General features: G+C 42.1%; 1 protein-coding gene across 1 annotated transcript in view; it reads right to left on the reverse strand.

The window, feature by feature from the left end:
• Positions 1 to 530: 530 nt before the first annotated feature.
• LOC139434889 (rab9 effector protein with kelch motifs) overlaps positions 531 to 18,515 on the reverse strand; it is a 147,265-nt gene continuing 129,280 nt past the window's right edge. Inside the window, 1 exon segment of the mRNA XM_071204932.1 lies at positions 531 to 635. Within this exon segment, the coding sequence (XP_071061033.1) occupies positions 531 to 635 (105 nt within the window).

Genomic DNA, 18,515 nt, shown 5'->3' on the forward strand with positions numbered 1-18,515 from the left:
TTGTCCATAGTGTTAGCCAGTTGCTTAAACCCCTGGTTGCCAACTATGCACGTCTTTAGCTATGTAGAATGTGATGGCATCAGTTATATCTTTGTGTCTTTGCGAACTGGTTGAGTCGGCCGTTGCACTGTAAAGCGCGTCCTTAATTGATAACTGTGATTTGGTGGATGAAGTCGAGGGGGCACGCTCGTGAACTGTCAACGGGGGGGCGGGGGAGCCTCGCTGCAGGGAAACTGTGGACCTCTGTCACCTGTCAGCGAAAACTGAAATGATGACGTTTAAAAAAAGCGGGCCGGGCCGGCCGTCTGTGATTCTCCAGAACACACAGACGGCCGGTCCCCCCCTGCTGCACCCCCCCCCCCCCCTGCTGCACTGTACTTTTTTTTGTTCCACGTCGGATTTCCAAACAGCGGAATTCGTTTTCCTTTCTTGTTAGCGAGTTGCTCTTGTTTCTTCGAGATTAAATTACGATTAATTGCACAGCCCTAGATCAAATACTTATTTCTTCCACTGTAGCCTATCGATCTATCTCACATTCCTTTGAACTGCTGCATGATGGACAGAAGGTGTTCGCTGCGTTTCTGAATGCCGTTCTGCTCCTCTTTCATCCTCTCCTGCTCCTGTAGCACCGCCTCCTGAGACACACAGAGAGACAGGGTCCGTTTCAGTTTCAATGTGTTTGTTTCTCCCACAAAAGTAAGGAATGACCTTGCATGTTTATTATCTTGGTATTGTATTTTTCAACTAATAGAAACATCAGCTGTTCCTTTGTAAGTTCTTCAACAGAGCATATACTGTATGAATATATTTGTAAGGACATGTTGCATTGAACAGGAAAACAACTGTGAGAAAATCCACAAGAACCAACAAAGGGGGGGGGGGGTGATGAATGGTCACCAAGGTCAGTGAATGTGTGAAGGTTACTTATTCGCTATCATTTAGCTAGCTCTCTAGCTTACATTTTCTCTAACTGTGGAGTCTATTTGTATATCACATTAGAAAGACTGAGTCTTATTATTATATTATTTGCTTATTGTATGTGCTGTGATTTAGGAATAAATGGACCCAATCACCCCCCCCCCCCCAAGCAACATTATGGTTTCCCGCTATATCTGAAGAAACGTTATAGAAAACAAATGAGTATGATGGTGCCAGAGTAGGGAGGGACTTCCACAGGCCGGCCGAATGCCGATTGGAGGATCGTGTTGCCAAGAGACTCTATCTGAGTCTGCGCAGCAACCAAAGAGAACCAAGTCTAAACCACGGTATCTCTTCAGCTAGTCTTGACCAATCATAAATGTACGGGCAACGCCCTGTGTAATAAAATGTATTGTCGCACGAGGTTCGAGGCTCTTGACGGATTTGGTGGTTACAGATTACAGCTTTGCTGCCTGTGATTCCCAAAGACGTGATGAGTCCTTGGCCAAGTAATATATATATTTTGCTCTCTTTACAATAAATAGTTCAACTTAGAAGTTGTCTGTCTTTTCTGGAATTCTGAACCCAACATAACTCATATTAGCGACACCCAGCCTTTTTTGAATTTATTTTTCATAAGCATAATCTTTCAAACTACAACCTTTCTTAATAATAGTATCTTAAAATGTCATCCTCACTCTGAAGCAAGAAGCACTGCAGTTTGTATTTTATACAGAAGTAGAACACTGCAAATTCGCCAGTGTGAAAATCCTGGTGTTAGGGCTGTTAATACTGTTAATACACTATATAGTACAAGGTTGGATCATGGTGTTAAACATATTTAACGATGGATAGTGTGTTCTCTCAATCCGGGTACTTTTACATGATGTGCGTGAAATTATTTAGATCTCCGCCATCTTTTTGATGCAACATTCAGTCTCGAGAGTTACGTGACGGTAAGTTCTCGCTACGTTTCATAATTTGTTCCCCAGATAGCTTACATTAATTTAGCTTGAAAATACAGTTGTGTGTGGTAGGTAGCGTAATAATCTTTTCGTTACTAGCTTGCTAATACTATTTGACTGTATGGCTGTAACGTCAGGTGCAGGTGTAATGTCAGTTGCAGGTGCACGGACCATACAGTCAATGCTTGCTTGCTAAGCTGACGAATTAGATATGGATGTCGAATTAACGGTAGATATGTAACAGAAAATGTAATCACTACGAAGACCAATGTATTGCACATGTCTATCGTTAGTTCGACAGCGAGCTAACAAGCATAGTGTCCGTAAAAAATTTGTTTGATAATTGCCGCCTTTTCCTTTCTAGCATGTTCTCTGTCTAAGGCAGTGGTTCTCAAACTTTTTCTGTCAGCCCCCCCCCCCCCCCTTTGGAGAAAAAAAAAAGTCGGGCCCCCCCAACACAAATAGTCAGGCTCAGTGGCGGCGCCAGAGATTTATTTTGGGGGTGCTGTGGGGTAGCTTGACGTTTCATAGAGGGTGCTCAAACATTTAGGGTTTCCCATTAATGTACCGGTCGCTACAGTGGAACTTTCTACTGCAACAATCCCCACACAAATGGGCAAAAAAATAAAAATGAAACAGCAAGTCAGTTTCAACATTTTCTGAGTGAATTCAAATATGTATTTTTCATGTTTCCATGTGCCCACTGAAAAAGGTAACACTATAAGGCATTTTTATGCATTTCATTGTATACACCCCTTGAAAATGTCATTCGGCAAAACAAGGCTATTTTCCATATGATATTAAAATCAATGACAATGACACAGTCACAGATAGTGAAAAATGTAATTATTGATCTATAAGGAATCTATATCCAGGTATAACATTTTCACACCAAAACTACAAATATGAAATATTTTGTCTTTTAAGGCAATAGCTTTTTATCCGTTAACATTTTTTTCCTACATTATTCCAGTACAGGTAAAAATGCTTTCAAATAATCTGAAACCTCTTATTATAATTAAATTCCCTTCATTCTTTGCATTGTTTATGTCAAGTAACACACTATTTTATATATTTCTTTCGTTGTACTGAATGACATACTGCAATATGCCATTGCACATAGATCCAATAACTGGATGTAGTCCTACATTTAAAAAAGGATACCAAAGACTTTATAATTGAACTTTACATTTATTGACATAAAAAAACAGACTCAGTCTCATAACATGTTTCAGATGTCCCCATACTGCCCGTTCGTCATGTCGGAGGGAGTCGGAATTGGTGGCATACTGTAGGCTTGAGATGTACTTCACATTTTCTCTTAAAAGTTGCTTTCTTAACTCTTCTATTTCCCCCCTCAGTTTCCGTGTACGGTTTTCACAGTTTTTTTTCTTGCTTCCACGTGAAGCCTTATCAGGTGTTGAGGATGAGAGTGGTCCCTCCCAAGGTGAGGATGGCTGACCAGAAACAGATGGCCTTGGAAGTGAGGATGGCTGAGATGGTTCAGGTTGGGCAACTTGTGGAGGCTCCTCAAAAGAGTCCTCAGACAGAGGTGTGAGGTTCATCACAGCTTCCACCTGCCTCTTTCTTTCCCTACGTCGCCTCTGATTGAGCCTCCACTGTTCCCTCTTCTTTTCAGCAGCAGATGCTGTCACTGTCACTGTATTTGTGTACCCACAACTGTTACAATGAAGGCTCGATAATCAGCTCACGGCATATAGGTGTAAGCAGGGGTCAAGTGATATTTTTATAGGTGGTGTGTGGACCTCACATAGGGGGGTCGGGGGGCAAGCTCCCGGGAAGATTTTTTTTTTAAATATTGAAGTTAAATGCATCAACCTGGTGCACTTTGAGAGCAAAATGATTTTATGGATACATCTCCCAACATCCATAATGAAACAGAACTGTAAACAGATTTTCTTTTTCTTTATGGATATTTTACAAATCACTCACCTTTTAAACTGCATTCTTGTTTTACTGTCATATAGTATTTCATAACTGTTTTTCATTTATTCTTATAAATGGTGACCAAAACGTTTGAGACCCACTGAGATAACTAGACTAAAGTTAACTATCTAAACAGAGTCACTTACCTCACTGAGCTGTAGTTATCTCTCTCAGTCTGACAGGACTCTCCTTGTTTTAGAAACAGCTTTTAATAACCGTTAGCTCAGCTAATAATAATTCCTTACATTTATTATAGCGCTTTTTCAATGACTCAAAGCGCAAATACACACAGGAGCAAGTTCAGGTGAAGTGTCTTGCCCAAGGACACACTGGCTTTACAGACTCAGCAGCGGCGGGTTTCACCCCTTGATCTGATGATCATTGCACAGCACACTGCGCCACACCGTCCATCTTCACGCCTCGAGGTCATCGAGGCGCTTTTACAAGTACACATTGATATTATACATGTACTGTGGACAATACGGGTGAAGTGTCGTGCCAAGGACACAACGGCCTGACGCAGTGGCGGCAGGAGCGGGTTTCGAACTGGAGTTCCCCAGCACTCCCCCTTGATCTGATGATCAGATGCACAGACCACTGCGCCACCCGTCCCTAGCTAGCTAACCAGATGCTAACAACAACAATGCAAATAGTGAGTTTGGTAGAAATAAACTGTATAATAGTAACGTTTTTTAAGATGATGTCATATTTATTGAAGATTTTACATTATAAATATTCCCCACAATTATTCAAAAGCATATTCTTCCAAACTCCTTGCTGTAGTATGACCACCAGGAGACTATTGGTGTGTGTAGTGAGTTTGGTAGTAATAAGCTGAATAATAGTGATTGAATATTATTGTATTCTCTTTTTTCGGAGTTGCACTTTGCAGACGGTCCCTGAGCACTCGTTTCTTCTCCGGCTGCAGATAGAGACCAATGTAATGTGTCCAGCTCGGAGGACGGCGCGTATTGGCTTTTTTTAATCAAAATGTGATAGTAGTTTGTTGTCAACCTTACCACGGTACTTAGGATACGTCATTTGTGTCTGAATAACGTTTTGTTCATGAGTTATTGATCCGTGAAATCAGAATCTCCCAATATCGTTCCAACTTTACTGAACTAAGCCAGAAGACCGTCTCATTTCGTAGACCGCTCGGTTTGCTGTTCCTTCACTTCATTTTTACATCCACAATGTTGTATAATTCAGGCTATGAATGATATATGAACAAACCCTTCTGTAAAAGCCTTCATAATATTGATAGGAATATAACTGGAAGGTTTGGTGTATCTACGTGCTACTGAAGTTGAAATTTCGAACTCAGAGTAGGAGAAAAAACTCATTTTGAGAAAACGACCTTTAAAGATTGCAGTGAGGCGCTAGCTAAACCCTCCTGTTCTTTGGATGATAGCTTGCGCCTCGACGCACTCCGTGAAGGTATTTCATGTTCGCGGTCATTTGTATTTTGTATAACCTTGCTTCGTGCAAGTGACAATTGTTGTCGTCTTCTCTGTGAACGTTTTTTTCACCGTTCTTCTGCCATTTTGAGATTTCAATTTCTAGCGGAAAGCTAACCAGGAAGTGTTTTAGCATACCACGTGACGCATCTGAACGAATCACGTTGTCAGAAATGTACACCAGCCAATGAGATTTCGTTTCTTGGTTTAAGACCCCTTTGTGTTTTCACGATTGGTTGCTGATACAAAGGAAATTACCATATTTGGATCTGATGAGATTGTGCAGGAGAGACGGAGCTTTCCAACGATATCTCTGTTGACATGGTGCACACAGCGGTCGCGGTACTTTATGTTACGTTAGAATGCTAACTTTTGGTGAATTTAGGAGAAATCTACAGACGCAAATAGACAAACTATAGTAAAATAAACACTTAAATGTGTATTTTGTACGTTTTCAATTCAATTTGAAAAAAAGGGGAAAAAACAAACAAAACGAATATCCGAATAACGAAATTGAAACCCGAATAGTACTACAACGAACGAATATTCGGATATTCGAATATTTGGGTACAGCCCTAGTATACACTGTTTGGTATAATTGCGGCAGGCATACGTCTGTGAAATATTTACACCTAGGGTTGCCAACTTCCAGAAATGGAGAAACGGGACACTAGCATGTGTCGCGCGCGCACGAAGATTTTCGGGTTTCTGGCGGATTTAGTTACTTTTTTTTGTTACTTTATTTCGGTGTTAGGGTTATGTTATTTAATTCTTTTGGGGGAGCCAGCCCCCTAGGGTTCAAGGGGTCAAAAACCCTCAAAATGCATATAAAACTATGCATACCTATAACACAATACAAACACAATGATCTTACACCTGCATTAGGCTACTACATCACATTGTACATCAGCATGTTCAAATCGGATAGGTGGGCACTATAGGGACATCTGGGCACCTCGATGTACAATTGGCTATTTTGTCCAAAATGTTAAAAAATAAATATTTGAAAAATGGTATTAAGTAATGCAAAGTATACATGATGTGAACATGCACGGTACATCATTATTAGACTTAATGTTATCCTTCAACCAACCATTTTCCCAGCATGTTCCCATCAATCAGCACACACACGCACGCACACACGCAGAAGACCCGAGACAGATCTCCACTCACAGGCTTTACCCAACTGTGTTTTTCTTCCACTGTTTGTTGTAAGAAGACACAAGTCTTTTCCTTTTAGAAGGGCCAGGGCCCAGAACCACATCCTCTCTCTCTTCTCTTCTTTCATTATCACCTCCTCCACCGGCAGTGCTCATTTTCCCACACGACTGAACAGGCTGACATGCCACACAAACAATGATGTCGCGTCCGCGGCCCACCGGAGAAAATCTCACACACACACATGCGAGCATTGTGCCTGCCCTGTCAACTGAGCGGTCCTAGTGCCCTTCGCATACAGCACACAGGCACGCAGCCAGACACACTGCATTGCGCACAAACATAAAAATATTTTTTATTTTTCCCTTTACACTGGAGTCCGGGACAAACAAAGTCCCGAATGGGACACGCCCCTTTTGGCTCAAATACGGGACGTCCCGGCTAATACGGGACGGTTGGCAACCCTATTTACGCCCTGGAAGGATATAGCGTGGATCCAAGGTGGTAATAAGTTGTAGGAACCCGGCATCCTCAACTACAGAAAGAGGCTGCTGATCAAGTCCAATGAATTCCATTACCTTTGCTGTTATTTCTTTTGACTTCTTGCTGTCCCTGCTATAGGGTTCCTGCCGTTTAAATGTTTCACTCACTGTCAACTGAGTGGATGACGGAGGTTTTACTGACTTAGCGCTGGCTTGCCTTTCATACTCGCCGTATACTTTGATGTGATGAACTCTTAAATGTCAAATTAAATTTGTGGTATTAAATTGTCGTTGTTTTGTTCCACCACGGGGGATTTCTACTGCGCACTCCTTGCATACCGCTATTTTAATGTCTGTTTCGGACACCTTGAAATATTGCCAGACTGGTGAAGCCATTTTGTCAGTTTATTTTGCCGCGTCCAGAGAAAAAAAGTGTTATGTATTTCACATCATTTTACGTCATGCGATCGGCTCTCGCAATCGGCATGTTTAGAGGGCACCGATCGATCGGTAGCTGAATATCGGCAGATATCGATCGGTGACCGATCGATCGGAGCATCCCTTGATATAAGTATCATCACTGTAGGACACAAACTCACTGAGCTAGCAGCCAGAACAGAGCAAGAAAACAACAACAGTGTTCTAAACCATAACAATAATTATGTCTTACCGTTGCTGTTTTGTGATCAAAAGTCGTGTTCAAGGGAATAAAAACGCTGCTCAAGGTTAATCCAATGTCTCTTAGTCACTTCAGAATTGTTGCTGATAATCCATCATTAGATTCATGGCCGCAGAGTAGGTATAACGTTTTGCAGTCCGGGGCTCCGGCTGTCTCACGTGCTGTTTACGCAAGGCTCTCTCTCCTTGACGTAAGTGTTTAGCGGGGTTTACTGACCCCCCCTCGATTCTATTGGCTCTAAAGTTTCAAAAAAGGTGTCAATCACCCAAATCGACCAATGGGTTCCAGAGATAGGATCCTGCGTAGTATGAATAATGCCAGCAGCGGCTGCTTTGCGCACATGACGCAGCACCGCCAGCCGCACAACCAGCACAGCACAGCACAGCACAGCACAGCACAGCAGCAACGAACACAGCGAACAGAGAACACAGCGAACAGAGAACACAGAGACAACAGCAGGCAACCCTGATTATGAACTTCAGGAAAGGTATGTACTCTCTCTGTTTGTATCTATTAGTTGTGTATTTGGTGTATAGTGTATAGAGCCCTATTCTTATCTTTCTTACAGTGCAGACGCAAAATAATGAAAAAGGGTATGCTAACTCACAGCTAGTTAACAGCTACAAGGATTCCAAGGAACAGGAGGGCTGTATGCCGGGTAATAAATCTACAAGTGGTAGTCCTCCCTGGAACTCTCTGGGTGCAAGGCCTAAGAGTAAATCATTTCCATGGGATTTGGGAGGACGGATGACAGGCAGAGCCCAGTGCTCTGAAATCTGTGATGCGACCGGCTGGCCTGCATTGTTATCACCCAGGAAGAGTGCCTCTTCAACCCCTATTCATACTAGGAAACAGCTGTGGACAGCTGCTAAAGGGAGAACTACAAACAATCCTCCTAAACCACCAAGTGTGCCAATCCAGAACAGATACGCTCCGCTGACCGAGAGCCGGAGATCTCTTTCTGATGACCTGGATAACCTGTCCTCTTCACACAGCAGGGTAAGGACCAATAGCTACTCCAAAAGTAAAAGGCTAGAGGGAAAGCTAACAACTAGGCCTGAAACTCTGATTGTGGGTGACTCTGCTGTAAGAGATGTAAAAGGTCTGTGTAATAAGAACAACACCAAAGTACTCTGTTTTCCCAAGGATGTGGTCTCTGACTTGGCTGAGAAGATCCTGCATATTGGGGCTGAACATCCGACTGTGAAGAATGTGGTTCTGCACATTGGAACAAATGATGTTGTGAAACAACAGTCAGAAGTGCTGAAAGAAGACTTTAAATGTTTGTTGGAAACTGTCAGTTCTCTAAATGCAGATGTGTTCATCAGTGGCCCTCTACCGCCAGTCAGAAGAGGAGTGGAGAGATTCAGCCGACTGTTTGCACTGAACACCTGGCTTTCAACTGCCTGTACTGACCATTCTGTCCATTTTATTGACAATTTTAACTTTTCCTGGGACCGCAGACATCTTTTCAAGGCAAATGGAGTTTCCCTGAACAAGTCAGGAGTGAAATTGTTTATCTCTAACATATTCAACTGCCTGCGTCATCAATCTGTTCCCTCTGCCAAGGACAAGCGGCAAGAGGAATCAAAACAGGAGAAAGACACAACACATCGCTCAGAAAACCCTGAAGAATTATCACTGCACCTGCCTGAGGCATGTTCTGATTATGGGAGACATATGAGACACACGGAGGAGTCTCCCCCGCCCGTCACCCCACCCCCTGTCAACGCCTTTGAGGATACTCCGTTCACCCTTTCACCCTCGCCCACCCTCCTGGAGATCGCTGAACCCACAAAGGAGATACAGAGGGTTGGCACCGATTCCTTCCTGGAGTTCAAAGACCAAACTAAAGCGATACGCAGGGCTGGCAGCATGTCCTTTACCCCCGCTCCTCAACGACGCCCACCAAAATCACCGCGCCTACGTCAACCACCTCCCCACCCTGGCAGCATGTCCTCTACACCCGCACCATCTCCCCCGTCTCCATCACCGTACCTACGTCAACCACCTCCCCTCCCTTCAAGAAAGCATCTGCAGTCTCCGTCTCCTGATAAGGATGTGTGTGTACAAAACACAACAAACTCTCACTGATATGTGTGGGGTCCAGGATCAAGGGCGTATGGAATTTTTCTACCACACTTGCCCCTGCTAACACCTCAGTAAATGAGCTAGTAGATCATTTTAATTCAAAAATTAAAAATGTTATAGATGCCATTGCTCCAATTAAGGTAAAGGAAGAAAATATCTCTATTATCTATTTTTAGGGGACGGGTGGCGCAGTGGTCTGTGCGTTTGATCATCAGATCAAGGGGGCGTTGGGGAACTCCAGTTCGAAACCCCCTCCCGCCCCACTGCATCAGGCCGTTGTGTCCTTGGGCAAGACACTTCACCCAAATTTGCTCCTGTGGGTATTGTCCACAGTAGATGACCATTACATATCTGTATTTGTAAAGCGCTTTGAGAGTCATTGATAAAGCGCTATAATAAATATAAGGATTATTATTATTATTATTATTTATAAAGAGAGACTTGGCCTTTATAATTTGGAATTGAAAAACGCACGACAATCTTTCTTCTCTGACATCATTACCAAACACAAAAACAACGCACGTGCCTTGTTTGCTACCGTCGACAGACTAACTAACCCCCCAGTGTCAGTAGTCTCTGAATTTCTATCCACCAGGGCGTGCAATGATTTTGCCTCCTTCTTCACTGACAACATTCAGAAAATCAGACAAGCAGTCAGTGCCTCTGCATCAGGAACAGCAAATGTGTTGTCTCCGTGTCCACTTAACATCAATTCAGACATCATGACACAATTCCATCAGATTAATGATAAAGACCTAGAGGACATTATACAACTTCTGAAATCCTCCTCCTGCTACCTTGATATTATTCCAACAGGATTTTTCAAAGATGTTTTACCTTGCATGGCCTCAGAACTACTTCATATAGTAAACAAATCTCTTCACTCAGGTATTTTTCCACGGGCCCTGAAAACTGCAGTCATTAAACCGCTCTTAAAAAAGAATAATCTAGATGCTTCAGTAATGAACAATTACAGGCCCATATCAAACCTCCCATTTCTAGGTAAAATCATTGAAAAAGTTGTTTTTCAACAGTTGAGTAATTTCTTGCATTTAAATAACTGTTTGGATGTGTTCCAGTCAGGCTTTCGTCCAAACCACAGCACTGAGACTGCTCTTGTAAAGGTATTTAATGACATCCACTTAAACACAGACAGTGGCAGAACTTCAGTGTTAGTATTATTAGATCTCAGTGCTGCGTTTGACACTGTTGACCACAGCATATTACTAGACCGACTGTAAAACTGGGTGGGACTTTCGGAACCAGTTCTAAATTGGTTTGAATCCTACTTAAAGGACAGAAACAACTTTGTTTCTATAGGTAAATAATAGGGCTGTCAAACGATTACAAATTTAATCAGATTAATCACAGCTTAAAAATGAATTAATCATGATTAATCACCATTCGAACTATGTCCAAAATATGCCATTTATTTATGTATATTGTGGTGGGAATGGAAAGATACATGAAAGAAGGAGGATATATCAATTTAACATACAGTATCTATGTTTATTATAACATTTTTCTGCATGTCAAAATGAAAGACAACCCACACACCTATCAATCATCAAACCGTGGGGTCTTAATTCATTACGTGTTGATTTCTATCAACGGGGGAGTACTTCAGGAAAGTCGACAGAGGGGGGGGGGCTGCTAGTGGAGTACTTCGTGACCACAGAGTGTGGACGTTGTGATCAGCTGTTTTAGCGCAGTTCTCCAGTGATGGGGGGAGTCTCCCTCCGCAGCCGGTTGGCGTAGTTTTGGCACAGTTCCGTTGTACAGACCGACGTTAACAGCAGCCCTGTCTGTGCACACGGAGACCGACTCTGTCGTCCGGTGATCTAACCGCCTTCTGGAAAAGCTTCACAAGTACGTCGGTACGCAAATGCGCTTTGTGACACAAGTGACGGTATGCATTTCAGATTACGCACATAACCTGCGTACCAGTTATGTGCACCCCTGTACCAGAGCCATATTATTACTATTATATGGCTCTGCCCTGTACTACAGCAAAAGTATTCTCCGTCGGGACTTCCTGCAACAACACCACGCCGTTATCAAAGATGTTCTATTGAGAAGACGATCACTACGTGACAAAAGTTTTCAAAACCGTGGCTACTGAAATCAATCTTACTAACTGCTGTCTGTGCAATTTACTCCGCGCGAGTTGGCAGACTTTATTTTGCTTACTTTAACATCATTTTTCATGGTGGGGCTAAGCCATTTCTTGGTATGGGTGTAGCCTACCCCAGCCATATCCTGGCGCTGCCACTGGTGGCACGTATGGGGCGGCCCGCCCCATACGTGCCACATGCGTTAAATGCGTTAAATATTTTAACGCAATTAATTCAAAAAATTAATTACCGCCGTTAACGCGATAATTTTGACAGCACTAGTAAATACACATCTGAGTTGACAAATATGACATGTGGGGTTCCTCAAGGCTCCATCTTGGGGCCTCTTCTCTTTAACATCTACATGCTACCACTGGCTCAGATAATGAAGAACAACCAAATAAGTTACCATAGCTATGCAGATGACACACAAATGTAAGTAACAATTTCACCAGGAGACTATGCTTCCAACACTGAGTAAGTGCATTGAACAAATCAATGACTGGATGTGTCAGAACTTTCTCCAATTAAACAACGATAAAACTGAGGTCATGGTTTTTGGAGCCAAGTCAGAACGTATAAAAGTTAGCGCTGAGCTTCAGTGTGCAATGTTCAAAACAACAGATAAAGCCAGACATCTAGGTGTAGTCATGAACTCTGACCTGAGTTTCAACAGTCACATTAAAACAGTTACTAAATCAGCCTACTATCACCTAAAGAATATATCTAGGATTAAAAGACTAATGTCACAGCAGGATTTGGAAAAACTTGTCCATGCCTTTCTCTTCAGTAGACTCGACTACTGCAATGGTGTCTTCACAGGTCACAGGAAAGCTGCAGCTGATTCAGAACGCCGCTGCTCGAGTCCTCACTAACACTAAGAAAGTGGATCACATCACTCCAGTTCTGAAGTCTTTACACTGGCTTCCTGTGTGTCAAAGAATAGATTTCAAAATATTGCTGCTGGTTTATAAAGCACTGAATGGTTTAGGCCCAAAATACATTACTGACCTCCTGCTAAATTATGAACCATCCAGATCTCTCAGGTCTTCAGGGACTGGTCAGCTTTCTGTCCCCAGAGTCAGAACTAAACATGGAGAAGCAGCGTTCAGTTATTATGCTCCAAATATCTGGAACACACTCCCAGAAACCTGCAGGTCTGCTGCAACTCTTACTACTTTTAAATCCAGGCTGAAGACTTTTCTTTTTGTCGCTGCTTTTAATTGAACTATTCATATCTTAAACTGCACTGTAACTTTTATCCATGTATTTTTCCTTTTAATGTTTATTTTATTAGCTTTTCTTTTTAATGCTTAATGTCTTTCATTTTTTGTAAAGCACTTTGAATTGCCTTGTGTTGAAAAGTACTATATAAATAAACTTGCCTTGCCTTGCCTTGCCTTGCCTTGCCTATAGTAATTCCACACTCGCAAAATACAAAATGGACGCCGATTTGTTGTAGCGTTATCGTTCCGTGAGAAACTAAAACAATGACAACATCATGTTGGTGAACGTATAAATAGATTAATTGTATTTCGTGACTATAACACGGCAGTATATAAATAAAGCTGTATTGTATATACTGTTATTCCACACACGCCAAATGGATGCTGTTTTGTAGTTCTACAGACATTGACTATTAGCAGTTTATAAATAAAGCTGTATTGTATATTAGTCTATATATATAGCCTATATATATACACTATAGTGTGTGTGAAATAACAGTATACACATATGTGTATAGGCTACTATTTGTAAACTAGAATGATTTTCAGCCATTAACCTTGAACAATTAAATTAAATGATTCTCTCTTCTAAACCATCAACGTGCATGTTAGACCCAATTCCAACTAAGCTGTTGAAGGAAGTTTTTCCATTAATTAGCACTTCTTTATTAAATATTATGAATATGTCTTTATTATCAGGCTATGTTCCACAATCATTCAAAGTAGCAGTGATGAAACCGCTTCTTAAAAAGCACAACCTCGATCCAGAGGTTTTAGCCAACTATAGACCTATTTCTAATCTTCCGTTCCTCTCAACAATTCTTGAGAAAGCGGTCGCAAAACAGCTGTGTGATGACTTAAAAAACAATGATTTATTTGAAGATTTTCAGTCTGGCTTTAGAACACATCATAGCACAGAGACAGCTCTGGTTAAAGTCACAAATGACATTCTAATAGCCTCAGACAAGGGACGTGTCTCTATTCTTGTTTTGCTCGATCTCAGTGCTGCATTTGATACTATCGACCATGATATCCTATTGCAAAGACTAGAGCACTTAGTTGGCATACAGGGAACTGCTTTAGGCTGGTTTAGGTCTTATCTATCTCAACGCTCTCAGTTTGTACGTGTTAACGATGAATCTTCCATGCAAACCAAAGTTAGCCATGGAGTGCCACAGGGTTCAGTGCTCGGACCTATTTTGTTCACATTATATATGCTTCCGTTAGGCAATATTATAAGGAATCATTCTGTAAACTTTCATTGTTATGCGGATGATACTCAACTATATTTATCAATCAAGCCTGATGAAATTAATCATCAAAATAAAATTCAAGACTGCCTCAAGGACTTAAAAACGTGGATGACCTTAAATGTTTTGATGTTAAACACGACCAAAACTGAAGTTATTGTACTTGGCCCGAAGAATCTACGAAACAAATTATCTAAAGATATACTAACTATGGATGGCATTAATTTGGCCTCCAGTGAGACTAGGAATCTTGGTGTTATATTTGATCAGGATTTATCCTTTAACACCCACATAAAATCAATTTCAAGGACCGCCTACTTCCATCTACGTAACATTGCAAAAATCAGGCATATCTTGCCTCAAAACGATGCAGAGAAACTAGTCCATGCATTTGTTACTTCAAGGCTGGATTATTGTAACTCCTTATTATCAGGGTGTACCAAGAAGTCAGTCAAGTCGCTTCAGCTGATTCAAAATGCTGCAGCTCGTGTACTAACCAGAGTTAGGAAAAGGGACCACATTACTCCTGTTCTGGCTGCCTTACACTGGCTCCCTATAGAACACAGGATAGAATTTAAAATTCTTCTTCTCGCCTACAAAGCCCTTAATGGGCAGGCGCCATCTTACCTTAAAGAACTCATTATACCCTACTGTCCTACTAGGGAATTGCGTTCCAAGAATGCAGGGTTGTTGGTTGTTCCTAGAGTCTCTAAAAGTACAATGGGAGCCAGAGCCTTTTCTTATCAAGCTCCACATTTGTGGAATCAGCTTCCAGTTTGTGTTCGGGCGGCAGACACCCTCTCCGTTTTTAAGAGTGCGCTTAAGACCTTCCTTTTTGATAAAGCTTATAGTTAGGGCTGATTAGATTCAGCCCCTAGTTTTGCTGATATAGGCTTAGTTTGTCGGGGGACATCTTACTTCTTCCTTCTCTCTGTCTATACCCGTGTACACTCATGTTCCGATTAACCCAGCTTCCCCAAATGTCTTGCTTTTTGGTGTCTATATACGCCGGGATCCGGAGACATGGATGATCCTGTGGTCCTGTGTCCTGCATCGCGAGCCCTGGATCTTGAGTCGTGGCTGTGGTCCTGGATCATCGGTCCTGAATGGATATCCTCGTGGATTCATCTTCCTATTATACACACATGCATTTCCAAACATTTGGAATACCTATGTTACAAATGTATTATCTTTTCAATTTACACACGGCATCTATTGCACGTCTGTCTGTCCTGGGAGAGGGATCCCTCCTCTGTTGCTCTCCCTGAGGTTTCTCCCATGTTCCCTTTAAACTGTGGGTTTTCTCCGGAAGTTTTTCCTTGTACGATGTGAGGGTCTAAGGACAGATGGTGTCGTATTGTCATACTGATATTCTGTACACACTGTGAAGTCCACTGAGACAAATGTAACATTTGTGATATTGGGCTATATAAATAAACATTGATTGATTGATTGATTATGGGGAAGATGCCACCGCGCTGAGGAGGTGCTCTGATGCTGGCAACACAACGGTGAAGACCTATCTACTGCACTAAGTGCCTGGTGCCTCAATTCAAAAACACTAAACACATTCAGGTTGTGTATATTTTTTCTTTTTTGCCAGTGTTTACGAAAAAATGCTTGTGGTGTTATTTCGGTTTTAGTGTAGTTTTTTTAGTGTGTTATTTTGTAAATAAATCTGCTCCTGTTGGAGACAAATGTATCCTACTGTATGTTTCCTAATTGTTATTGTGTAAGTAAACCTTCCTAGAAGTGTTAGTCGGGTGATCAACATGTAAGGACTGTGGCAAAGTCCACACACAGACACCATACATAAAAAAAAAAATGTAATTTAAAAATAATTTTGTTTTATAAAAACTCTTGTATTTGGATGGAATGATTACCTATAGTGATAATAAAATTATTTTTACAGTATGGTACCTGAAAAAGGTCAAATGGCACTGATGGTATCCAAATGTGCCAAAATGTGCCCAAAGGTCAGTACTCTGACACAGAAACATCTATATTGATTCTGACACTTCTACATCCAACTCACAGATGTAACCTTGCTTTGATAAAAGAAATTATTCATATAACCCTTTTAGTTAAGTTAAGTTAAGTTATAGTCATTTGTTTTGGGCATAGCATTTTTGAGCCTGAAACCTGAAAAACAGGCTCAGGGTTTAAGAGGATCATACGAAGCCAGATTAAATTAAATAACGACTTCTCCAACCTTATACTTTTCTCCGTGGTTAATTGTTTATTAATGTGTTTCAGTGGCCTTTACCGACCGCTGCAGTGCTGCTCTTCCACTGGAGTTAGCTCCGGGTTAGCTCACACGGCTGCGGCCAATGTAAAGTTTTCACTGTCTGACTGTCACACAAGCAGCTGATACATATCCCCAATTCCCCATAAGTGAATGTGTGTCAGTCTGAATTGACGCTGTTTGTAATCACAACGCTGTTATTAAAGTTTCTATGGTATAAAATGGGTGATGTTAGCAAAGCAACCAAAGCTTAACTGACTACTTGTTGTTGCTATCCTATTGTGACATAAGCCGTTTTCTACAGGGACATTTTACTGGCGTATTTTTCATTATGATTCGACTTGTTATAGTCGGACATGTGCAGCCCATGTATTGATTCCTTCCGATAGCTGCTATAATACAAAAACGTCTGCCTGCTCTCCACAATGATCAATAACAGCGAACGGATGGTCAAACTAAGGTACACATCAACAGAATCATACGAAGCCTGGTTATTGTTGCCTGACTTTATAAAGTGTGTTTTTTTTTTACAAGTGTGTGGTTGAGTTCTAGTCACTTTGCTCAGCACTACTGCTTGTTACAACTTTTATTTGCCGTAATCGCCTTTAACTGTTAGCTCCGGTTAATCTCGCCCTCCTCCGACGTAAGCGTGATGTATGCGGTTCTTGCTTCTAGACCGAAAAATGTTTGGTTCTTGAAACGAACCGGATTCCGGAGCTTAGAGCCGGCTCCGCTGCGGTGTTAACAGGAAAAAACTGTGCTTTTCAGGCTCTAGCTCCGAACCGGCCCTGGAAACGCGTTGGTGTGAAAGCCCCAATAGTCATGGCCAGGTCCAGGCAATGTTCCACATAGCCCAATTGATCCTACACCTAACGAAGTTGGGATTTGCGGTCAATTGGAAGAAGAGCAGTCCCGTTCCTCGCCAGCAGGTGGAGTATCTGGTGATGTTGCTCGTTGCAGGTAGACTACGGGCCACCCTGTCAGAGAGCAGACAGGAATCCCCTGCTTCCCTGTTTCCCCAAAACATCTGCGGAGGGGAACTCCACTGGGGCGGGTGACCTCCTACGTCACGGTGTTCACAGATGCATCCGTGACAGGATGGGGGGGGACCTGCCTAGAGAGAGCTATAGGTGGTGGCTGGCCTCTGACAAAAACTCGGCACATCAACCTTCTAGAGCTACGGGCAGTAGTATTGGTCCTACAGCACTTCAAACTAGGGCTGTCAAGTTAACGCGTTAATAACGCGTTAACGCAAAAAAAATTAACGCCACTAATTATTTTAACGCGATTAACGCATGTGTATTTTTTTTCCTCGGCCACCCCGTAGTTTCAGAGCGCATCGAGTTTAAAATACCATCTACAAACTGATGCTGCTGACAGCCCCGCTCCTACCGCCTGCTTGTGGCAGACCACACTTCAACGCTCACCGGCAGGCACCGACTGGCCATCGGGAGGACCGGGAGGGGGTGTATGTGTGGCCCGAGCGAGAGAGAGACCTTACGTGCATTGCAGGGTTTCCACTAGGATTTTTTCTCGCCGGTCAAATGTCCGGGCAGAATTTATTTTACCGGACAAATTTGAAACTTACCGGTCATATTTCAATAATAATAATAAGAGTTGTGTAGCAGAGTTTCCGTTAGCAGGTAATTACCGGACTATGAGCAGATATGCTTCAGTTTAAAACTCAGTTCACGGGGCTCATTTTTATATTGCTTCAGTTTATAATCGTAACAGATCGAAAAATTTAGATTCATTTTTCAATAAATTATTCCACAAACAACAAACAACATAATTATTACATTCAAACAAACTACTTGTAGTAGATAACGTACATTATTCAAAAGTTTACATTACATTTGAATAATAACACGGGAGAAACGGATCCTCTTTTCCTCTCTCCCTCCCTCTCTCTCCTGACAGCCCGTCAGTTTCTCAAGCAGCTCCTGCAGCTCGCTAAACAGAGGGCGGGGCTTCAGGTGATCA

This window comes from Pseudochaenichthys georgianus, chromosome 12 (assembly GCF_902827115.2).
Source record: "Pseudochaenichthys georgianus chromosome 12, fPseGeo1.2, whole genome shotgun sequence".
Classification (NCBI taxonomy): Eukaryota; Metazoa; Chordata; class Actinopteri; order Perciformes; family Channichthyidae; genus Pseudochaenichthys; species Pseudochaenichthys georgianus.